At 38.1% G+C, this 26,167-nt stretch overlaps 2 protein-coding genes across 2 annotated transcripts in view; one reads left to right on the top strand and one right to left on the bottom strand.

Annotated features, from left to right (window-relative positions):
- LOC134529539 (uncharacterized) overlaps positions 1 to 8,719 on the top strand; it is a 48,876-nt gene extending 40,157 nt beyond the window's left edge. The window contains exons 4-6 of the mRNA XM_063363740.1: positions 6,040 to 6,200; positions 7,990 to 8,137; positions 8,483 to 8,719. Coding sequence (XP_063219810.1) covers positions 6,040 to 6,200; positions 7,990 to 8,137; positions 8,483 to 8,719 — 546 coding nt within the window. The remainder of the gene's footprint in view (positions 1 to 6,039; positions 6,201 to 7,989; positions 8,138 to 8,482) is intronic.
- The window catches only part of LOC134529537 (histone-arginine methyltransferase CARMER), a 202,268-nt gene continuing 183,156 nt past the window's right edge, over positions 7,056 to 26,167 (bottom strand). The window contains exon 12 of the mRNA XM_063363737.1: positions 7,056 to 11,118. Within this exon, the coding sequence (XP_063219807.1) occupies positions 11,098 to 11,118 (21 nt within the window). The 3' untranslated portion in view covers positions 7,056 to 11,097. The remainder of the gene's footprint in view (positions 11,119 to 26,167) is intronic.

The raw sequence follows: 26,167 nt of genomic DNA, 5'->3' as shown, positions 1-26,167 counted from the left end.
TAGTCGCGTAGTCGTGATGTCTTGGGACCTCGTAGCATTCTAGCCAAATATAATTGGGGCTGTTGGAACAAAAGGCTGTTGGAGCAATTGGAGCCTTTTGGAGCATTCAATGTCTGTAGCTGTATCAAAACAACATCACTGTAGATACTGTAGTAAGGTGATTACTTTGAGAAAGAATGCTAAACGGCATGAGAAGAATGATGGTGTTAAAAACCCACTACGCAAAATGATAAGCTGTAATCGGTGTATCAGGTTGTTAACGTGAATTGACCGCTTAAAAAGACATGGTAGAACATGTAAAGCCAAGCCCACTTACGGCATAGAGGACATCGATCGATCCACTAGACAAGAAGAGTGATCTGCATTACGACAATAATTTTCCTTGTCCTGAGCGTGATGGTATTAGCTCACCCGATCGTACAAAGAACATAAATTGAAGGATGCTGATGGCTTCGAGAAGACTGAAACTAATGGAAGTAACAACACCGTGAAAAGTGAGAATACATTCCAGCCAATATTTAGTAGATCCACCATACTTTGTAAAAAGGAAGTATGAAGACGATGAAGACACTTCGACATCAACGGTAACGAATTCTTAAGGTAATCTGGGTGAAGACGATGCCTTCTACGGTGATTGCTACAGTGACTCAAGCTGGTGGTGTGATCGAAGACTGTGCTGAAGCAGCTAAAGCAGGCAAGATCGAAGACTGTGATGGTGGCTTGAGACCAAAACGATGGAAACGTCGTGTTATATTAAATAAATCTGATCAAGCTTGAGATGATCATTTGTTCGATGATGAAAGTGACCTTGTGGTTGGTGTTAACACGGAAGACACCAGAGATCAAAATATTTATTATAAACGTGCAAGGAAGATGGTGTCAGAAGAGATTGATTACACGTCATGGAAAGATCCAAATAATTTGGTTGACTGGCTAAGACTGTAGGTGGCATCTGTTCGTAGAGGAAACTACTCGCATATCGGGGAAGTAACGACCATACTTAAAGAACTGCGGAAAGCTGCCTACTTACAACAATGGTTTGTTTTACCTGCATTTGTATAATGTTGAGAAATAAAATAAATAATTAAAATTTTTAAGTAAATTCCGTTTTCCTGTGTGTACATTCCGTTTTCCTGTGTGTAAATTCCGTTTTCCTGTGTGTACGTTCCGTTTTCCTGCGTGGATGTTCCGTTTTCCTGCATGTACGTTCCGTTTTCCTGTGTGTACATTCTGATTTACTGTGTGTACATTCCGTTTTCCTGCGTGTAAATTCCGTTTTCCTGTGTGTAAATTCCATTTTCCTGTGTGTACTGAGATCATGGTCTATGTTTGACATTGTTCATGACCCAGTCTTGCGGTCCGAAGACACTTGGTATATATGTATGGATGGTTTTGTACGTGAACAATTTAAAGGTTAATCCAAGTATCAAAAAACTAGACTTTCATGTAATGCATAGCGGCACTGTATTTATTTCGTTTGTCAGGTATATTGACTTGAGTTGATTTTCGTAGAGAGAATGATTAATAAACTCCGCGAAAGGTAATGGAAAACAAAATATTAATTATGTTTAATATTTAGTTACACCTGTCACTGGTCAAGAATCGAACCGAGGACAGGAATACATCGTTTCAATTTGTATATTAATAATTGATTTTTTCGGAGGCTTTTGGAATTTTTCACGCATTTATAGCTAAATAATTACAAGATTTCAAGATGGCGCCCAAATTTCAATATGGCAGGCACCTCAGTAATAAATGATTACTCCACTGTAGCAGGTTAGAATAAAACTAGCATGATGGTAAGACGAGTACACACAAGATGGTGTCCTCCAGCAGACGAAAACAAGATGGTGTCCTCCAGCAGACGAAAACAAGATGGTGGCAATGACCACTAGCATGCGGTAGCTTCTGGTAGCATGTACTGAACATAAAATGTTGAATCCATGATGGTCATCAACGTCAAAGTCAAAGATTAAGGTCAAAGGTCAAGGTCAATGACAAAGTTCAAGGTCAATGACAAAGTTTAATGCCAACAGTCGAGGTTATAGGTACGGTGAACAGAAAATTATACTAACATGTCGCCAGCACACTCTAGCAGACGAAAACTAGATGGTGTCCTCCAGCAGACGAAGACAAGATGGCGGACATGATGTCATACCAGAGACGATGTATACCTTGGTATTGGTGGTGGTAGGTCAGTCTGTAGGTGGTTTCTGTAGAGGAAGGATCTGATGATTTTGTTTGCTCTTAGCGGATTCGAACCAAGGACGGAAATCTATCTAATTAAACAGAATTCTAATCAGTTAATTTTTTGATGTATTTTGGAATTTTTTTCATTATAATCGGATAATAAATAAAGATTATCAAGATTGCGACTAAATTTCAAGATGGCGGACATGACATCATACTAGGTGATGATATATATGCTATGAAACAAGTGGCGGGGTTCAGTCTGTAGGTGGATTCTGTGGAGGAAGGATCTGTTTTTTTTTTTTTTTGCCCTCACTGGTTTCGAATCACGGACTGGAATCGATATAATCAATCAGAATTCTAATAAGTTCATTTTTTGATGAATTTTCTACTTTTTTTCATTAAAATCGGATAATAAATAAAGATTTTCAAGACGGCGGCCGTAATGGAAATTGCAACATTAATAGGATCCAATATGACGGTCGTAACATAAAATGTAACGATTACATAGTACTCAACCACGATGGCGGGCATAACGAAACATGCAACATTTATATAATCCAAGTTGGCAACCGTAACGATATGTTCAACAGTGGTTTTTAAGTTATATTTTATTAATTTTTGATTAATCAATTCGATTATTTAATTTTTTTAATGATTTTTAAAAATTTTCCCGATTTTCTAACATAAAAATTACGGATTTTCAAGATGGCGTGCGTAACGGAAATTTCAACGGTGACGTCATAATCCTAAAAGAGACATATCGGAGGCTGTAGACATGGATGCTTAAGCCAGTTTTAGGAATTTTCATCCTCTGGTATTTTTATGCACTATAACGGGAAATTTTGAATCATTTTGAGTCATTTTTGAGGAATTTTGAGAAATATTTTAGTCCAAGATGGCCGCCGTGACGTCACAAATCCAAGATGGTGGCCTGACACCGGCACCACACGCCGGTGCCAGAGCCAGTAGCCCCAGTTACACACTACTGCTGGCATCGCTACACACCAAAAAGAAGTTTGTCTTTCACGATAGTGATTTTCATCCGTTTTAAGGCTGTATATTTTTTGTTTGAATTCCACCTGATAAAATTATTTAAGTGCTGATATAGTAACAGATATTCACTAATTAAATGTAACTCTGAATAAAATTGCGCGTCTCATTAAGTAAAAAAAAATTCATGAAGAGATTGATTTCTCAGAAATACCAGAAGTACTCAGAGAATATCAGCAGATGTCTCATCAGGAATAACCAGGAGCACATGGAGAAAACCAACAGAAGCATTGTAATGAATGACCAGAAGAACTGGGAGAAAACGAAATATTGGCAGGAATAATCAGGAGCACACTGAGAGTACTAACGCACGTTTTCTCCTAAATCAAGATCAGTGAACCACAAAAATAAAAAATGCAAAAGTATAAAAAATAAAAATAAATAATTACTAATAAGTTTAGCTTGTGCTAGAATTCTATCTCGCTGAATAAAGGAGAAGTTCACACGCTGGCAGAAGCTGTTTTTTAAAGTTTAATTTTTAATTTTATTCAGAATAATATTTCGTGAAAAAATATCAATTGTTAGTATACCTATATAAATATATGTCCTGCTACAGGATTAAGAGTGTGGTGCTTGGTGCTGGGGTCCGTTATCTTGAATTGAGACGTCATGGACACTGGTTAGGGTGACCTTGACTTTAACTTTAAAAAATTTGCTAAAATCAGCCAAATTTACTCGAAGTTTACCAAAACTAACCCAAAATTTGTCAATGACCCCAAATATCCAAATTTTTATAAACATGTTTATTACGAAAATATATAAAATAAAAAAAAGAAGATTCCTTATTTCGAGGGAAAAACTCCTGTTTCGAAATAAAATTTCCCATTTTTCCATTCGTTACTTCAGCCGAACATCTTGGAATACCGCCCTAAATTAGTCACCAGAGCACAGTTAATATAGAGCGTCAAAATAAGTGTTTTGAGGGTTGTTTTTTGTTTATTGTTTTCATGAACAGTAAATTAGTTCGTAGCTAAGTTTTGAATAATCTTTTTACTTGTGAAAGTTGGGGGGAGTTAAAAAATATTTATGACGGTATTCCAAGATATTCAGGTAAGGTAACGATTAAGCACTGTCTTGTTGGGATACAACCGTAACCTAACTCGCAGGCCATATTCCAGAATGTGTCAAAACCGAATCCCAGTAAGGAAACATATAGGCAGCCATTTTAATAAACAGTGCCCTTCGCGAGGTTAGAAACTGGTGCCAACGCATTCTAGCAGACATTTTTCGTCCATCAATACAGTTGTTATGGCAAAAATACCAGAGGTAGTAGCACTATCGCACAAAAATGGAACCGCCTTTTTAATTTCCTCAGTACTTTTTTTTAAATTGTGATTATTTCTTGTAAGTATCATTAAAATGTATAAGATGTATGTATTCCAGGATAGTTTCCCTAGCATGAAGTTTCATTTGGCACACCAACACACTTGGTACATCCCACGAATGTTCATGAAAGTGACTATAATAAAAGAGTTAATGGCGCCAGACGCATGTCCGCCATCTGGACGAAATCACAGAAAAAGTTAATTATCTCTGAGCATGCGCGGAAGTTTGGGCAACAGATAGGTCACGGATAGGACACCAAAATCCGTCCCTATAAATAAGGGACCGGCCGTGTCCTATCTAAGAGTTTGCGATTGGATTTGTGCACTTGGGATACGGTTAGGGTACAGGTGTAGCATATTCAACACCTAAAGCCTTAGTGTTTGTGTCTTCGAATACTGGCCTAAGTCATTCCTTTCTGTTTAAGAGCCCATTTTTGAAACGGGAAACGGAAACCGCAAATATCAAGCGTGTTCTTCTTCTTCTATTCTACTAAAGGAAGCAGATTGGGACAAAACGTTCAAGTTGACCAATGTATTCTATTCGGACCAAGGAGATTCGGACCACTGTCCACACCATTCATGACATCAGAGGATAACGTAGACCAATCAGCGATCAGCGTCCGTCGAAAACAATTTGGAACATTGCTGTTGAAGTCGGGACTTAATCACTTGACCATGCTAAGTATGACAGTGTAGTTCAGGCAACTCCCGAGTAGGAGGACTGCCTGGGTGTAGTTTGAAACCAGTTCCAAACACGAGTCATCACTTGCGAGTTCTAGACACACAACTCAGTGGTTCGAAGCCTACTTATCAACATAAGCTTTATCTACATTGTTTGTGTGACATAATGCACTCATTTAGTACTGCTGCCTTTCTCTCTGGAGGAAAGATAAAGTTAGGGCTTCCCGTTGTATGTTTGCACAGAAAGGTCTTAGACACTGGTATTTACAGTAATATCCAAACAACTTGGTCCCCATAGAGGTGCTTCAAACAATTAATTACTATTTATCGTAAAGGTTAATAGGGATTAGACCTGACATCTTGGATTATCAAATAATTGGCCACAGCTTTCAATACAGCTTTAGTATTGAATGTTTTGGTTCGACAAGGCATAGAACATAGTTTAGGAACTTTTTAAAGTCAACATTCGGGGTTTAGGGTATTTATTTTGACAGATGTATTCCCTCGCATTACAGATCGGAACATGTTTGTGAATATCACCTTTTTCAAAGCTTGAGAATATTTATTTATGCCTTGTAATCTCAAAAAATTGGATAAAAGGTTAAAATAAAAGCAAAAACTTTACAAATCCAATATGGTGGGACTAACACCCCTTAAGTAAGAATTTAGCTATCGACATTTAGCTTCGCCACATGGGTATGCTATATAACGCTTTGACACTAGTGATCGCAGGCATTTGTGAACCGATTAAATGATTGAAAGCCAAAAATATGTAATGTATTTTTTACAGTTGCCAAGCTACATGCGGACATTGAAAGAACAGTTGAGAGACGAAATCAAATCATCTGCATCGGATCAACGACATTTTGCTTCGATCAGCGAAAAGGAAAGGGAAGCTCAAATCCGCAGAGAGAGAGAGAAGTTCGAATCTCTCAGGGATCCTCTTAAATCGTAAGTGATTTATTGTTTTAATTATATGGTGAAAATTTAAGTACGTGTAGGGTATTAGATAAAACAAACAAATTTGTAACTAATAAATTGATGTGATGTTAAACATCTCTATAAACGTGCGCATGCATGTAGGTATCTAATTTTTTTTTTTAATTTTTATAAATTATACGAACGTAAATGCGTAAGACTTCTTACAGCTAAAAATATAATAAATCTTTCGAAAGACCATGGATGGTATATTTCCGTTCATATTCCGTCCATGAAGGTGGAATAATTTTTAATTCCCCTTACGATTGAAATATTTTACCATATATGGCGCTATTTAGTATAATACTGTTTATTTCAAATCAAATGCCTACTGTCACCACTTCATCCTATTTTGACAAACACTGGTTGATCATTTGTCCAATTATTGGTACTCCTGGTTGAGAGGGAGGCCATTGTGGTCTATTTTAATTATGTGAGTTATGGTTTCGGGACCACCGCCCTTTCCATAGGACCGCCACTGTTTACAATGCAGTTTGTGTTTAATTATTTGATTCTATAGAAATTTAACATGATCTGCATATAATTACTAACGCAAAATCAATAATTTTAACAAATTGTTCAAATGTTTGTAAATGAATTCATGTGTCAATATTTACAACATCTGAATTTGAAAATTCTGTTGGAAAATTTTAAGTGAATGTTAGCATCGTGCACAAAAGAAAAAATAGTGTCGATAGCATTCCTTTAGTCTAGTGAGAGGATAAGATGGTATGAGGGCACAATATCAATATAGACTCACACACCTTAATCAATATATTTAAAGTAATATTGGAAGTTATTTTAAATAATATAATATTTAATTTTTATCAACTCTTTAATTACAATAGGTGTACACCACAAAAATCCCAAGACAACAAAACATGCGTTCATTACGAACGAAGCATGACTACACACACAATATAACGTAGTGAAGAAGAATAACTACACACAAAAGGTGGTAGCAAACAAATACAACGTCAATAAAAAAACCGAATATGATCATGCAAAACAACATTAATCGGCAAGACCAAATTTTATTTTCTGATTTTCAAACACTTAAAAACATATGGACTGTTAAACAATGATACACTATGTTCACTCTATAATAATATTCACCTGTATCAGGCTTGCCAATACACATATACACATACACATATATACACACATAAAATAAACGTTATCGCCAAGTTCAAACTTGTTCACTCTAAGGCCGGAAAAATGAGTTAACAAAAAAACTGTAACCTGGGTTATAACAACAATAATGTGTCAAAAGTAATGGTGAAAGTTACATAAGAAAGTTAATATCAATCTTCATGTCCATCCCAGCAGTTTTGCTTTATTTTTAAACGGTTTTTAATTGTTCCTGAATGGTCAGTTTACGCATAATGGTATTAAACTATCCTTATCTCACTCAGCTTTATAATTATATAATCTTTTGCTAGTATCAAAATTGCCTCGGCTTGATTAAGCTTCTTTAGTTTATCTATCAAAGGTTTAATTAAAAGTGGTCACGAAGTTGGCTGAGACATATTAGATTATGCTATTTTTTTTTTTAAAAATGATTTTCACAATATACATGTAGCTAACTGAATTATAACTTATGGTTACATGCTTTAAAATTTCAAATTTTACCAGTTTTATTGAAATACAAAAAAATTTCGAAGCTTGTAAACTTACTGTAACAAAAAAAACTGTTTCGTGTTTATATATTTTTTTTTAATTTGCATGTTACATACCCTGCCAAGCTGCTCTGGTGTTCCAGTTTCGACGTGCAACGAAAGCTTCAACAGCCAGCGATGGGGAGATCTCGGAAACTGCGGGGCCATCGTAGGCAGCTCTCGGATCCAAAAATCCACCCGCAATTTTCACCGATTAAAGAAGACAGCGATTTTGAAAGTGAATATGACCGCGTAAGTACCACGATGATCACAAAAATTACTAGATATATGAATTAATGCTGCCAGATGTGGGTCTGCCACTTGGGCGAAATTAACGAAAACGCGAGCTCTGCGCATGCGTGGAATTTGGGCAACAGATTGGCAATGGATAGAACATCATCATCCATCTTGCACTAGGAATACAATTGTGGTAAACGTGTAACATATTCAACACAACCCTTATTTTTGTGTCTTGGAATACCAGTCTAAGTGCCTAGCAACACTTTAACCCTTATTTTTGTGTTTTGGAATACCAGTCCAAGTGCCTAGTAGTTTGAGTGCAGAATTTCGATTCCAATCCGCCGTATGTGCTTGCAGGGGTATCTGAACTACTCGCACCCATCGCTGAAGCCGCCGTACAAGGCGTACGAGTACGAGAGCATCAGTGATGCGGGGCGGCGCAGTGACTGGGACCCGTCGCAGTCGTACCTGGCATCGTCCTACGCGGCGGCGGGCGGCGCACTGCGCGAGACGGCCATCAACAGCGTCCTGGACGAGGACCGCTTCTTCGCGAGCCCCAGGTGCGACTGGCACCTCCGAGCTCCAAGATTCTAGTGGGCTCGGAGCCACTCAGTGCTCGTGAGTTCAAGACATTGAGGCGAGGGAGAGGTGCAGGCTTGACATGGTGACCCTTGCAGCACAGGAACATCGACACAGCAGAGCTGTCTGCTCCCATCCCGCATTTAAACGTGTGCGTGCTCTCACACTCAGTGCAACAAGAAGTTCATTCTGTACTGCAAACAGATATATTTTTAATTCTGGCCATGAATAATTTTTCTTTATTTGGTTTTTGACATGCTCAGCTTTGTAGTGAATAAAAAAATTGTTACTTAAGCAGTTATTAATTTTAATATCTTGTTCTGTGACAAGTTTTTTAGTTGTAAGGTTTATCACAACAATGACAAAAACAGTTTGTCAACAACAAGTATGTAAATATTTAAAATCTTGATCCACAGAGACGGGTCCTTGGTGACCATGACTGCTAACCCATCACGCTCTTGTGGTGAGGTTCATGGGCCAGATCACAATGCTCAGCATGACTTAAATTTATGAGCACTGAGTAGCCAGTTATAATCTTGAAGGTCCTGTCGCATAACAGTGCGACGTAAAACCTTACCAAACAAATTAATTGAACTTCAGAAAAATGAAATGTTTGGCCCCGCACTTCGGTGCGATCTTGTCGATACTGGCTAAACCGCAAACCAATTAGGAGTTAAGTCAATTTGAGTGTAACACTTCCTCTATTAAGTGCAACGTGCATGCTTCGTAGTTGCATTATACTTATACTAAAACATTATTTGACAATTTACTACACCAATAACTTGGTGGGCCACAAGTGAGTTGTAGACCACTGGTCTAGACTATAGATATTAGTCAGCTGATGGTGTGGCAAACATACACAGGAATGTGCCAACGAGGGTACGCAGTTCTTCATTTTGACAGGGGGGGTAGAACTCACTTTGCTCGCTGCTTGCTTTCAAATTCTTTCTTTTTCACTGGCGGGAATGATAGATTTTATAGATATTTTTAGTATGCCCCTGGATGTGCCCACACAACAGTAAGACAGAGAGACCTCGGTATTTAGTCAGAATGACAATCACAATGGACCAGGTTGGATCTCTTGTATATCCAAGTTAATTGGTTTTCCATTTCCAGCGGGGTCAAATCTCAAAAAAATTTTCTGTAGTTGGGAAACGGGGCGTGACTGTTCGATTTATCCAGGTTTTTCCTACTATCCCCAATAATGCATTCCGTTGCTGCTCTATTCACACTACTTCACCCTCATTTGTCTCTATGATGACCTCAATGTCATGAGGTGTTAACAGTGAGCAGAGTCCGGCGTGACTTTGTAGCGGCAAGTACGCTCACAAGGTCGACCCACACAGTATCACCGAGTGTATACTCGCTGCTTATAATTTTTTTTAAAATTCAAACTTTGACAGATAAACTAAACAAGCTAAACTGAGCTGATGCAATTGGCATGCGCAAAAACTTAAAGCTCATACATGATAACTTTTGAAATTGATGTGTGACAGAAGTGATTCAAGAGAACATATTCATTGCAACAGAGCAGTGCCATTTGATTTTAGTTAACAGGCATAATTCCTTTACACAACACTTAAAATTGTTAAAAATACTCTTTTGAAAATGTTTCAAAAAAACAGTTTTAACACAGATTTACAAAAAGTACATCCATACAACCCTTGCAGTGTACAGCAACAGGATATCATTACTAACCTTGATCTAGTTGCGAGAATCGGGAAGGCCTGTGCTCACCAAGTGCTCACCAGCAATGTTGGTTTATTGTTCGGTTTCCACACGACGTGTGTACATGGAGTGAGCGGAGGAGGCGGTGCGCAGGTACGGCATGCGGCGGTCGAGCGACGGCCACGGCACTGACGCCCGTCGCCGCCACGACGCGCACAAGCACCGCAAGCCGCGCTCCTGGCACCCGTCGCCCTACGGCAGCGACGACGACGACGACCAGCTGACGCGCGAGGAGAAGAAGGCCAAGATCAAGGCGGAGATCGCCCGCCGCCGCCAGCAGATCGAGGAGAACGCGCGCCTGCACGAGGAGCTGCTGCGCCTGGCGCGGCTGCGCGAGAGCGCGGAGCTGGGCTTCACGCCGCACTCGGGGTCCGAGCTGGGGCGGCCCGGCTACGGCACCTCCAGCGTGCTCAAGTCCATCGACGAGCTGCTGCTGTCGGGCGGCCGCCTCGACTACCGCGGCCGCGGGCCCCTGCGCACCGAGGAGGACCGCTCCATGGACCGCATCGCCTCCACCTTCCGCACCGACGACTACACGGCCGGCGTGTACGAGCGCCTCTCCGACTTCTCCCCTCTGACGGACTTCACTCCGCACGCCATGCCCCTGCTGCCCGACATGCCGACGCGCTCGCGCAAGCTGCTCGAGGACCTGGGCAGCTCGCCCATCACCGAGTCGGTCCTGTCGCCTGCGCAGAAGAACAAGTACGGATCCCGACTCTACGCTAAATAACTCTGCTTGCGTTCACATAGGGAGCTAGTTCAAATCTATAACAGTTCCATAAGAGTCGAATTTTTCTCTTCACATGTATACCAACCCTATTATTATCACACTGGCTTCAAAGTCAAGGTTCAACACACACTCTTTTTCCTTTATGTTGATCAAATAAAAACGCACATACTAGTAATAAACTTTAATACCACTTACAGTCAAAACACGTAATGAAGTTTTGGTCGATACTGCCTTTTTATTGGTATGTAAAATCAAGTTTAATCAAATCAAATCATCTAATCATTTATGTTCGCTTCATCTATGGCCGATGAAGACTGTGCCTTAATGGTGATTCGGCTGATCGTAAATGACATTAGAACGTAATGAGCGCTCAATCCTGCATGCTACAAGCTGTTCAATTTCAAAATACTTGTGTGTGTTCCATGCTAGATCATTAACTTTGAAAATATTTGACGAGCCATTTACCAAGTTTCAGTGTGATGAAATAGTACTATAATATAATGTATACATAATCCTGCCAAATTTTTCTTCCACTCTTACTGTTGTTGTCACTAGTCTGAAAAATTACTTACATATGTAAAATATGGTGACAAAAATTTAACAACAAGCTCACTATTCAAACAATTATTGTGATGCACTTTATTATAGATGGGTGACAATGTGCAAAAAAAAAGTGTTACAGTTATACTCTACCCATAACAAATAAAGTAATACAAACAGTATATTCTAAAAACATGAAATATTATTCATAACTGAGAATTATTTAGCAGTTAAATAGAGTGCACATAACCATGCTGGTATTAAATGCAAAGTATTTTTATAGGGTCTGTGAAACAGCAAATGACCAGCTGGGGTGATTCCTTGGCTTTCAACTAATCTAATTTTCAAATTTCCAATCATACTCAAAACCATTATGCCAAGATTTTGATGCAGGAATATAACCAAGTAAAATTTAATCCCACTCGAACAGTCATTGCAAGAATAACTGCAACCTCCCCATAAAATGATATCCAAAAAAAAATTTAAACAGCAAAAAATTTAAAATTTTTGAAAATGTTCAAAACCATATACACTTTAGACCTTGTGCTCTAGCTAGCTTCTTATTGTATGGCCACCATCTCACGTCTCGAGGCTTGATGCTAACCCATTAGTTAGGCTACTGGGGTTGTATCCATGTTGAAGTACTGGATGTGACCTTGGTTGGTTTCGATGACAGTTCATACTAAACTTTACTAATGACCCTAATATTTTGACATGAACTGGTTTTTTGTAACTTAAATTTAAAAAAAAAATTAACAACATTTTTGGCCTTCTAAAGTAATAATGCTTATATATCTTCAATCCGCTATGTTGAATTTCATTAATTTTTTATCAAAATAATTAAAATACATAAGATTTTATAGATATTTGATAACTGAAAAACTAATTAAAACTAGTAACTTCTCATACTCTTATCATTATGGCTATACAGTAACTACATGGATTTCTCTATCATAAATTTTTAAAATGCATTTATAAAATATATTAATAATTTTTTATTAAAAACAAAATTTTTAATACATTCACCATTTGTTAGTTTCCTAAAAATTAGTCATAAAGAAAACAGCTTAAAACACAAAAAAAAAATTATGTCAAATTTGTTTTATTGATTTTGAGGTTTTGCTGAAGCATTTGAGTTCAAATATAGCATTAAGGTCGGAATAAACCGAAGGTTTGAAATTATTTGTTTTGTTGCATGAACTACACAGACAATGGCATTTGCAAATATTAATGTAGTGATACGTGGAAACAAAAAAAAAGTAGATACATATTGCATATATATGATTAAAAATGATATTGACCTAAATATGTTTTAAAAAATCTACCTACACTCAGGACATAAGTATGCCAAAAATCAGACTATTTTTACAGTCTGCATGAAGGCCACCAGTCCCATAATTTATGTACATGTTTCCTGATTCAAGACTTTTTTTTGGACATATGCCACTGCTGGTTATACTATATGTCATAAGAAACATCAATAACATAGAAAAAAAGATGAATATGCAAACACGCAGAACACAAGCCAAAATCTGCAATGTCAACAAATTAAAAGCATAAGACAGCACAAAAATATACTGGAAAGAATAAGACAAAAAATTATAACAGCACAGATGGACACAGTAAGCTGACGATGAAACAGTTGTGACAACAGTGAATACAAACAACTTTGGTCAACCCAAACAGAGGAACCAAACAATGATTAAAACAGATAATATGGACAGCACAACAACAACATAGCCACGCACATGTGAACCCAGAGATGAAATTAAACAAATATTATGACAACACAATGAAGACAACACAGATAAACAGAGTAGGCTTCTTAAGACACAACAGTTGCAACATTTCAAGACTTAAATCTGTTCCCATCCTTAGGCACAAATAGGACACTGGAAAGTAGGTGATATTATATACCTTCCACCCATTCTCCTAGCACGGCCAATGACAGGCGAGCAGTCTTCTAATTGAACATGCACCTGAGAGCTGACGTTATTGGCTGATGTCTTGATGCGAGGGAAGTTGGTTTGCTTTTGTTTTTTTTGTGGTAACTAGTTTCATTTTTAATTAAAGGTATCCATATATTTTTTAAATCAATACCTTGTTGACTTGAAAATATGGTTATTGCTGACAATACATGCTAATTCTTTTATTCTTCTTCTGATGGGGTGTTCTTCCTGTATGAGAGGGCTGTCCCAGAGTATTTTATGCCTGTTGTCCCAGGCATGTTCGGCAAGTATAGATAAACCTTCTTTATATTTTTTTTGTGCTCTTTAATGCATGTTAAAAGGACTTGGCCAGTTTCCTCACTGTATGTGCATCCACATCCACAGAAGATCTGAAATGTGACATTGAAACTTTTCTGTTTTACTCTGGTGATCATGATTTTAATTGTTAAATTTGACTTGAAAACTGTTATAAGTCAGTGTTGGTTTCCCAATTGTATTTTTTTCCCCCCAAAAAGGCCACCGACAGGGAATAACCAATGAACCACTTTGTTTTTTTGCCAGATTATTGTTGAATGATAGGAATTTGTGGGTAGTCATGTGTTGTTTCATGATGCTAGGTGGGAAGCCTTTGCTAGGAGTTCATCTTTTGTGTGATTTTGTTCATCAGTAACTGATTTCTTGTCAAAGGAAATTACTTCAACTCAATTAACTAGAGTGTGAATAATGCCTGTTTTGGTACTTGTTGGATGGTTCGAATTGAAGTCCAGGTGTTGGCTTGTATTTGTCGGTTTCCTGTATACTTTATTGGTGATTTTGCAGTTTCCTCTGGAGACTAGAACATCCAGGAAAGGAAAACTACCATACGTTTCCATTTCTATGTGAACTGTATAGAAGCCCTGAGTGAATTAAAGAAATCTGAAAAACTCTCTAACTTTTCAGTTCCATGTTGCCAGACAAGAAAAGTGTCAACATAGTAAAGCCAGATTTTAGATGAGGTGTTAGCTGTTTTAAACGCTTCCTGCTCGAAACTTCCCATGAAAATATTAGCCATGAAAGGAGAGAGTAAAGAACACATTGCCATTCCATCTGTTCGCTTGTAGATTTCGTCTCTAAACAAAAAATATGTTGTATTAACACATAGAGTATTAGTTTCATGAGTGATGGGATAGATATTTCTGTTCTTTCTTTCATTGTGCTGTCATTTTCCCTTTTTGGTTTTTATAAATGCGAGTTTTCTTGGTACAGGCACAATGGTGAAGAGGCTTTGAACATCAAACTGACAAGTATGTTGATTGGTGCTTGTTTTCTAATGTTTTGGCTATGAAGATAAAGTGGCCGGAATCTTTATCAAAGGTAGATATCTGACCTGAGAGTGGTTTGACACTGTTTATCAGAAATTTACAGATTTCTGGCATGGAGAATTGCAAGAACTGATGATAGGTCGCTAAGGAATGGCTCATTTGTGAATTTTTGTAAGACCTTAAATGTGAGGTGGCTTGCTGCTGTGTGGTGTTAGTGCGCTCCTGGATTCGTCTGGTATGTGGCTCTGGTGATTTTTCGGGGTCTGGTACACTTTGCGCTCAATGCTAGATGTTGATTCTTTTATAAAATGTACGTATTTGTCTGAGGTAATGAGGTTGGTGAGTTTTTCCTCATTGTCTGTTGTCTACTAAGACTGTAGCATGGCCCTTGTAAGCAAGAAGGATGACAATGTCATGTTTATGTTTTGGAGTTTTTGACATCAGCCGATTTGGGCTTGTTTTCTGTGTTTTTGCATGTTCATCATCTTTGGCCATTATTGAGGTTTCTTATGAAATACAGTCTAATAAGCAGTGGTGTATGTCCAAAAATAATCTTTAATCAATCTTTCCAGTTTTCTTGTGTCCCAGCTGATTGGTTCCCCACAGTAGTCTATGACATATCCGATGGTACTTCTTGTCTGTTTGTCACCTGCAAAGTCTGAGTCGCAGTAACCGATCAGTTCTGTTGAAAAATCACCTGCCCTGTAATTATAGTTCATGCTATATTGTCAGAAAGTGATGTGATTTCCTCTTCAATGGCTCTTTTCCAGTTCTCCCATCAGGTCCTGGCAGTGTTTCTTTTTAGGTCAGCATTACATAGTCTTCATATTTTTGTGGTGGTTTTTTGTTTCTTCAAAGTCTTGGATTTCCTTCACCAACCACTGATCTCTCAGACGTGTTTCCAGCATCTTCAAAACCACGGAATAGCATTTTGTCATCGGAGTAAACAGTTTCTTTTCCGTAACTTGAATCTACCATATTATCTCCTCCTTGCAGCGCTGGCAAATTTTGGGAGTTCACTGCTTCACTGTCACTCTTGCTTTTTGAATCATTTAATACCAGAAATTTGACTGGAAAATCTTCTCCACTGCAGTTCTTACAGTTTTCTACAATAATAACTATTTTATTTTTTCCCAGAGTCGATATGAGGTCCCGGCATATCCAACAAAATTTAACTTTTTAACTCCTTGGCTTCAGTTTTACTTGGTGTCTGTTAATTTTTGCATATGCTTCACAAACTAAAATTTTCGAGTTTCTCAGGTCAGGTTTTTTATTGCACCACAGTTTAGCTGGTGTTTTCTCTATTCCTTTAGTTGGACTTCTGTTGATGAGGTATGTGGCTGTGAGTGCCGCTTTGTTCCAGAGTTTTTCATCCATACCAGAATCGAGCATCAGTGTTATGGTCTTGTTCATCAGTCTTTTTAAAGAGTTCCGCTGTTCCCTGATGCTGTGGAGAGTACGATGAGGAAGCATCAAGAACTATTCCATCATAGCTCCAGCTCCTGAATGTTTCGTTTATGTATTCTCTGCCATTGTCAATCCGGAGTTTGTGAGTCTTCATGTTTTGACTTCATTCCATCTTCTTAATGTGTTGGATAACCACTATGGAGACTTCAGTTTTTGACTCTAAAATATGTATTTCTGAAAAATTAGTGAAGTCATTGATGAAGGACCAAATGTATCTTTCCACTTCAAGAGGTTGGAGCCTTGGGGCCAACCAAAACAAAATGAATGATTTCTAGAGGCTGTTTAGGGTCTGTTCCTTCGCTGCTGAACAGAAGCCTTGATTGCTTTACTTGAATGCAAATTTTGCAAGGTGGACTCATAGTATGCTCACCAGATTATTTGATACCATCAACTATTTCAGATAGATTCTCGAGATAATCATGGCTTATATGACCCAACCTTCTGTGCCATACAATTTTTTTTGCGTTGTCGACAGTTAGGGCTTCTGGCTTGGACTTTAAGTCAAAGTGTGATAGTATTCAGGCCATTTGTTGTCTTGCTGCCTCTAAGAACAATTTCATTGTCTTTTAATATTGTGACATAATTTTCCGCAACGGTCACTTCACTACCATTGCGAGTGATGGTGTCTACAAAAAGAATGTTCTTACTGAGCTCTGGCACATACATAACCTCTTTTAGCTCACAGCAATCAGTAACAATTTTGCTCACTTTTTCTTCTAACATGCTACTTGACTTTTCCACCAGTCCAATGTTTGTACTGATATACATTTAACAGAAATCTGTCATCATTTGTTATGTGGCACATTGATCCTAAGTCTAGAATTCACTTGCTTTTACTTGGAGTAGAACTGCCTGTAAGAAAAGAGATGGCTGATTATGTGTCTTTCCTTTTACAGAAGTAGTCCCTGTCCTTGTGGTTATTTTTCTTACAGCTGATACATGTTCACCTTTTATTAGGGCATTCTCTTGCAACATAACCTATTCCAGAGCAAGTGAAGCACTTAATGGTGGAGTTACTGTGTCCAGTGTTTGTTTTAGTGTTCAGATGAAAGTTAGACTGATGTCTATCAGATACACATTGGAAGCATTTCCTGATAGTTGTTTGGAATGCTAGGACATCACTTTCATCCTTTGAACTGCTGGCGGCACATATTTTCTCTTCTGCAATCAGTCTTGTAGTCAGGTTTGCCACGGTTTGTTAACCAGTGGAGTAGATTCCCATGCAGTGTGAAAATGATTATGAGCTTCAGGCAGAGTTGTCAGAAGTTTAAAGATGAGCATAGGTTCAGGAATGTCTTGTTTAATGTATTTAGTCTTAATGCCAGATTTTCTAATTTACTTATCTGGGTTGCCACATCAGTACCAGAAGTGTACTTGTAGTGAAATAAATCTTGCAGCAAGTCAAATTTCTGTAGTAAAAGTCTGGTGCATATCTCAGAAGCACTGCAACAAGTCAGTATGTGTGTGATAGGGTTTTTCTCAATCGTGGGGATTATGATTTTCTGAGCTTTAGCATCTTTCTCTGCAAACCTGGCAAACACATGTCTCTTCATCAGGTTTTTTCTCTGTCCCTACAACCACATCACCATACAACCCTTAGGCCTCAAACAAAATGTTAACTTTAGATTTTGTTAGATTTTCATAAGGATAGACTGGATATAACATTGCATCTTTTTACTACACAACGCTTTTACATTATGTAAACATAACAGCACACTACTGTTCCCGCTTCCGGTGCAGTTTTGCCAACTGCTGCTTGATAACAAAAACAACACTCCCCCATAATCAAGCAGCAGACACACAAAAAAAAAAATTACTTGATGACGTCAAGTCCCAGTACACGCACACAGTTCTCGTGATGAGGTTTCTGCAGCGCCTTTTTTAGCACATCCGCAGTCATGTTGTTGCTTGGCAGATATATTACTTCAACCTTCTTGTTTTCAACAGCTTCCCTGATGAAATGGTGTCTCACGTCAATGTGATTAGTTCGACTGTGGTACACTGGATTTATACAAAGCTTAAGAGCTGACTAATTGTCAGTCAATAGTTTCACACAATGTACTTCACCAAATATTTCTCCCATTAGGCTTTGTAGATATATGGCTTCCTTTGTTGAATCAGACAGCCCCATATATTCTGCTTCGGTGCTAGAGAGTGCCACAGTTCTCTGCTTTCCCATGATATTGCTGCATTTCCAAGCTTGAATGCATAACCGGTGTAGGATCTTCTGTCATTCGCATCACCAGCCCAGTCTGCATCAACAAATCCTGTTAGATGTTCAGTGGTTGGAATACTTCAAACAGTAGTTGATGGTTCCCTTCAGATACCTGAGCACCCGCTTTGCACACTTCCAGTGTTCCTCTGAGTAGCAGTTATTAAATTGGCTTAATACACTGATTGAGTGGGAAATGTCTGGCCTTGTGCAGACTGCTAGATACATCAGACACCCTATTAAGTTCTGAAAAGGTATAATAGGGTTTTTCAAGTTGACACCACCTGTTAGGAGTGTCAGGTCCTTCTCCATTGAGTTCCTGCTGGCTTGCACTCCTCCATTCCAAACTTTTTCAAAAGTTCCCTAATGTAGTGTTCTGACTTCTTTGAATAGTCCCCGTGCTTCTGTCCCTGCTGACATTCATCCCAAGGCAGTGCTTCACATCACCCACATCTTTCATTTTGAAAGTGGTCATCAGTTCTGATTTTAGGTTATCCTTTTCAGATTTGTTTGAAGACAAGATAAGGAAGTCATTAACATACAAAGCAACAATTAAATAGTTCTTGTTTGATGTCCTGTAATACATACATGGTTCATGCAAGCTTTGTTCCAACCCTAAACCAAGGAGTACTTCATGAATTTTCTTGTTCCACGCCCTAGCTGCTTGTTTCAACCCGTAAACGGCTTTCCTTAAAAGACAAACTTTGTTTTCATTTCCTTGTGACACAAAATATTCTGGTTGGGACATATATACTTTTTCCTCTAGCTCACCATTCAGAAAAGCCGTAGATACATCAAGATGGTCAATATCAAGGTCAAGTTGTGCCGCTACTCCAAGCAACATCCTGATCGTAGCATATCTGACTACTGATGCAAATGTCTCATCATAGTCAATTCCATGTTGCTGATTGTATCCTTTTGCTACCAGGCGTGCCTTGAATCTGTTTGTAGTTCCGTCAGGTTCCCTCTTCACTTTAAATACCCACTTACATCCGATGACCTTTTGGTTGTCAGATTTGTTCACTAATTCCCATGCGTTGTTATCCAGTAATGACTTGAGTTCATTATTCACAGCAGCTAGCCATTGTTTCCTGAATTCCCCAATCAAGGCTTCTTCTACATTCCTGGGTTCAGGTATATTCTCATTCTTGCTCAACATTGCCTGATACATGAGGTGATCTGGAAAATGTTTCTTTTGCCTGTATCGGACAGTATGTCTTGGTTCCATTTCTTTTGGGCATTCATTCTCTAGGTTTGATGAATTTTCTTGCACATTTTCTGTTTCTGCAGGGTTATCCCAGCCTAGGAAGTCACTATCTGCATCAGATGAGTCCCCTGTTTCAAGCTTATGCTCATAAACTTCATCATTTTTCACAATAGGGATGCTGTGTTTAATTGTTTGCAGTGGGATGAATTCAGATGTGCTGGTTTCATCCTGATGGTCCATGGTCTTGTCTTTCCTTCCATAGTAACTTGAATGCTCTAGGAATTCAACATCTCTCGCTTTTATCACCCGTGATGGCTTCCCAGGGTCAAGAAGGCGGTATCCTTTTGAATATTCACAGTAGCCAATAAAAACCAGTTCTCTGCATTTGGCATCCCACTTTGTTCGCTTCTCCTTGGGCACGTGCATATATGCTCTGCCTCCAAACACACGCAGGTGACTAAGGTCCACTTTCTTCCCTGTCCACAACTCTTCTGGTATGGAGCTAATCACTGAAGCAAGAGGTGATCGGTTTTTCAGATATACCGCTGTGTTGCAAGCTTCAGCCCAAAGTTCCTTGGGGCAGTTGGCATCCTGCATCATGCTACGAGCCTTTTCACAAATTGATCTGTTGGCACGTTCTGCCACCCCATTCTGCTCTGGCGAATATGGAACTGTGGTCTGATGTCTGATTCCATTTTCTTTCAGAAAATTAGTCAAATTGTTGTTTGTATATTCTCCTCCATTGTCTTATATCTTGATTTGGAGCCCAGTTTCCTTCTCAACTTGCAGCTTAAACTCCACAAATATATCCTTCACTTGGGTTTTTTTTTTTTTTTTTTTTTTTTTTTATAGGAAATATACAAATATTTTCCGAGAGAAATCGTCAACAAATATCAGCATGTATTTTGCTCCATTGTAGGACTCCTCACTCATGGGGCCACACAGGTCACTATGAATTAACTCAAGTTTCTGAGAGCTTTTTCTAGCTAGGTTACTTCGGAATGGTTTTCTGCACTGTTTACCTTCAATACAAGGTATACATGGCTCAACTCCTCCCCCAGAGATTTTGATACCAGTTGCCAAACCATCTTTTAGTTCACGCATACCTTTTCGATTGAGGTGACCCAGTCTACGATGCCATATTTCATGTGTATCGGATACAATTACCATTGCATTTTGGCATTCAGATTCATGTTTTTGGGCCATAGGGATACACTCATCTAGTCTGTATAGCCCTCCCACATTTGTAGCACTTAATTCGACATTCCCTTGGATCTTACAATTGTTATTGTGGTATATTTCACACCCCTTTTGCGAAAACACTACAATCAGGTCCTTCTCTACCATCTTTGATACAGATAACAGATTTGTGGATAACTGCGGTACAAGCATTGCATCTTTAATTATTCTTTTTGTGTTATTTATACTAATTGCAATATCACCGGTGCCGAGAACATGAACCCTTTCGTTGTTTGCTACAGATATTTCCAGATTATCCTTTTGTTTAAAATTGCTTAACCATGTCTTCTTATTAGTCATGTGACCTGTTGCTCTAGAATCTATGTACCATGCATTCTCCACTGTACTCACCCCCAGCGCTGTAAACAGAAGAGGTACCTCTGACCTGAATGGTGGTGCAGTGCTGTTGTCATCCTTCACATAGTTGGCCTGATTTGGACAGTTCATTTTTATGTGGCCAAATCTGTTGCACCCATAACAGCGAATTTTACTTCTGGCACCCTCTGCGGTAAATTTATCTTTTTTCTTGGATACAATAACTGCTTCTGCATTACCTCCGTGGCCACTGCTTCTTCTGAGGTCCTCTTGAAGCAGTTTCATGTGAACCAACTCTGAAGTAACCTCAATCCCTGAATTTTCTAAAGCCATTCTTAATGGTACGATTTCCTCAGGGAGTCCCCGAAGCATCACTGCAGCGACCAATTCATCGTCCAGACCCTTTCCTGTGTCTTGTAACTTCTGAGCTGTACCTAAGATTGCAGTGATATAATCTTGCATGCCACAGTGGTTTTCTAATCTCTGGTCCAATAGATGATCTATTAAGCCAATGCATCGCTCCAAACTGTAGCCGCCGATAGCCGGGCGTAAATATAAGAAGGCAAGTAAAGGTATAAAGGGCATAAATACCTACGTAAAAAAACGGCCAATATACTAGATAAGCATACTTGCCAAATTTTGAAATTCCCAATCCAGTATAAAAATTTAAATGGTTAATTTTACAGTAAATCAAACATGGCAATTTGTTTGTTCTACGATTAACCCTGGAATATTACTAATTTTTGTACATTTTATACTATCTATCAAAGTCAAAATATTTTCAGAAAAAAAAAATAAAAACAGTATAGCTTTTAAATGACCTGAAAAATCTGATTTGTAAATTTCATAGTTCACACACATCTTCTAATAGTACTTTACACAATATTGCACCCATCATCACCTGCACTCAATTCATCTGTTCAAATCTAGGTGTGTACTAAAATATATAAACTTATTTACAACACTTTTGTACTATCTATTTTTTTCTTAAGGTAAATGCTTGAGTGATGCTGCAGTTGCTTTCTTAGCAGGTTATGTTTGACAATAAAATTCGCGAACACTCACTTATATTGACGGCACTATCCACGCTTTTAGTTTTCATAAATAATTCTGAATCTGCTTGTTTTCGTCACCATTTTGCGTATTACTGTAGTGTTTTCGTGGTTTTGCCATGATTTTTAATAAATTTTTTCCATCGTAGACAATGTTTATATCACTATACAAACTATACAGAAAGCATACATACTACCTTTATAATATACAGAAACTCTTGCACATACACGGCTCTGAATGCCTGAAAGTACTGCTTGGTTTTCCCGCTGATATAGCAAACATTAATATGTTCGTACTGATGCCACAAATGTAATTACAACACACACATCTATAAATAATTATTCATGTAGCACTAAGCAGTAGATTTTATGAGAGCTAAATAAAACAATGGATTATATAACTTTAAAATTTTTATCCAAACAAAAACACTGCCATTTTGCACACTAATTCAAAGTCTGCAAACAAACAGCCTACAGATATCCAACAGCCAGAGCCCAAAAGGTAAACAAACCAATGAACCTGCGCAATGATTGGCTTGTAGCAGCCAATGGAGAAACGGATGATTTTTTTCTGTTTGACCTTGATATCCCATTGGTGATATGATACCAAAAACTTCCAAATTAATTTAAATAGTGTAAAATGTTGCATAACCAGTAAAATAACAGATATAGCCGTACAGTCGTACAATAACACGATTTTCCGTACATTTTACGGGTAAATTGTACAAGTTGGCAAGTATGGATAAGGTTTACTAGTACAAAATGGGATAATTAACAATACTCCTCATATGGAGGCTGAAGATACATAGCTAAAACAACTAATATAAAAAAAAATCTTTACAAACGTTACAAAGGGCCCGTTACAAGCGTAAATAATTATAATAAATAATTAATTTGATATTTGATGTAATAGAGTCTATAATCTGTAGTCTTAAACGTATACGTTTTTCTGAGAAACGATCAGCTGATTTCCTGTCCTATACCAAATTACAACTTGGTCAAAAGCGTTCGTGCATGCAAGACGCGCCACTGCAAGTTCCTACACACCAGCTCACGTAAAAGCGAAATCCAATGTTGACTGTTTCCGGATTTCTAAATAAAAGTCATATAACGTGGGAGACGTAGGCCTATTCATTGTACCATAACGGCACGTACAACACACGTCTTCAAACCATAGATATTTGTGCACGAATGTTTAAGTCACCAATTTGGCGGGAGCCCAAAAGCAAATCTACCAGCCGCCTCTTTACCTTGCAGGTGCCGGCGATCCGTAGTAAAAACACTCCCGTTTGTCCTCAACAAACGTAGTGCGCCAAGTCTAGGACTAAGTAGTGACGGGCTGCCTCTCCATAGCTCCAGGCCAGCTCTCGCGCGTCCGCGCGGAAACGTCCCACGACGTGTCTCCAGCCCCGCCGGCAGTCGACTCCCCATTCTCTCGTCCGGCAATCGTGACGTCAGGTAGCCGCCGATGACTCCGCGCGCAGTGGCCGTCCGAGGAAACAGTATCGATATTGCGTATTAGCGTATAAAAGAAACTGACTCACATCAAAACAAAAATATAATATAAAAGAAATACACACATATTTAAATAAATTATAACTGGCCTAAATAAGAACAAGAAAAATAGAACAATATTTAAAACACAAAAAAGAAAATATAAACGAAATGATATAAAAGGTGCAGAAAGGCTGAGGCCCAGTAAGTGGCCTCAAAACCTTTGCCTTCAAAAACTTTTGCTAGCTCATTCCATGCATCTTTGGGTTTTTCATCATTTCTTACATATGGGTACAGGTGGGGTTCCTGGTCAGGTTTTTGTGTTGCCTCATATGCTTCCCTAATTGCGTATGTCCATAATTTTTCACGCATTAACAACATTTTCATGCCAAATTTCCAGTCGTTATAGTAGTCTATGCCGTTTAGTTTGTTTACAATCTTCATATTTCCGCTGCGAGTTTGCAAACTATTTTGATGCATCATGATGCAACAAACGTATGCTAGATATATGCCGAAGAGAGAAAAACTACAGAACACTGGTATAAATAATAACTCTATTTGTTATTAGTTTTTCGCGCACACATGTTGTACATAACCGCACTCCCGCATGTTCACGATTAACGATCTCGTGTGTCACATGCCCTCGTGAGTTTCTTCACTTGTATTCACAAAACATTATTCCCGATTTATGCCCATTTTTGCGCATGTCCTGGGCCCATAACCTGTTAGATTTTCATAAGGATAGACTGGATATAACATTGCATCTTTTTACTACACAACGCTTTTACATCATGTAAACATAACAGCACACTACTGTTCCCGCTTCCGGTGCAGTTTTGCCAACTGCTGCTTGATAACAAAAACAACAGATTTCCATAACTAAAAATCATCTGGCTAATTAAATTTATGTACAATTGAAAGTTCACTTATCTCACGAAGCACCTCTTGAAATTCATCTGTTGACCTTTTTACAAGCAATTCTATATTTTAACCAGAGACTTTCGCTTTGGTACCTGTGCCTACAAGCTGTTAAATTTCATAACCCGCTTCTAGCTTTTAATTACACAGTTACTTTCTACCAAACAAGTGTTATTCCTTTGATACACGGAACACTAGAATCTTACTATTCCATATCAACTTGACACTGACGCCATATTGTGTTTACTGTCTGTTGCCTACTTGAGTCAAGAGCAGTACAATGTAAACAACACATACAGAAAACATAGCCTAACACAGTTTTTGGTACACATGATTGAGAATTACTAAAAAAACATTACAGTTTCTTTTCCAACACTGGTGGATACTCAATCAAAATTATTTTAACATACCAAATATCAGAATAGAAAAAGACAATGCTCGCAAATCATTAAAAGTAAAGAAAAACAGTTTATTTCTCATGCTTATTATTTCGGTTTGACACCACAAATCAAAAACCTATTAAGATAGGTATTCAAAGAAATTTGCGCGCATAAAAGAAAATTAAGGACAAATTTTACATTACAGGAACAAAGTCTGAGAGTACAACTTTGGTAATAAAACATTTAATAAAGATGACAAATACACTCTGAAATTCAGTGCTTAATTCCTTCCTATTGGCTGATACATCTCACACAGGGCACTATATATTTAAGTGTTTAAATTATAATATTTGTCTCTCTAATTCCACCAGAAAATTCAGAGGTACTAGACAGGAAAATTTAATAAAATTAATACTTATGAGTTATGAAAATATGGTTAATGGTATGAAATTTTTGTTAATGAAGTTATTTTAAATTTCAAATATATATTTACTTGAATATTCTATATGACAGCTAATAGTTTCCTCACTGATTTCATGTCATAACTCTTGTCCAAATGTGCCGAACATATCAGAAACTATCAAGTACAAGGATTTGCTCGATAAAATAACAGAAAATTCTCCCAAAACCATTATGATGCTTTTTTGCTATCTCTTAGCACACTTATACACATAACAGTCTTCTTTTTAGCCAGGTGTATCTGCACATATTGTGAAATACATTATTTAAAATTCCTTGGTGTCATTGCACTGTTACTTTAGGTGATTATACCTTTAAAACAATTCTTTGCATTTCTCAGCCATGCACACAAAAGTTTTGCTGGCATATTAAGAGTGATCATTTCATTTAATCTTAACTAAGTAATTTAGAACAATTAATGATGCTTTATTTGTGATATTTTTTCACCAAACTCATATATATCAGCACTTAA

The sequence above is a fragment of the Bacillus rossius genome, chromosome 2 (genome assembly GCF_032445375.1).
Source record: "Bacillus rossius redtenbacheri isolate Brsri chromosome 2, Brsri_v3, whole genome shotgun sequence".
NCBI classification, from domain to species: Eukaryota; Metazoa; Arthropoda; class Insecta; order Phasmatodea; family Bacillidae; genus Bacillus; species Bacillus rossius.
This window is presented reverse-complemented; position numbering and strand designations above follow the sequence as displayed.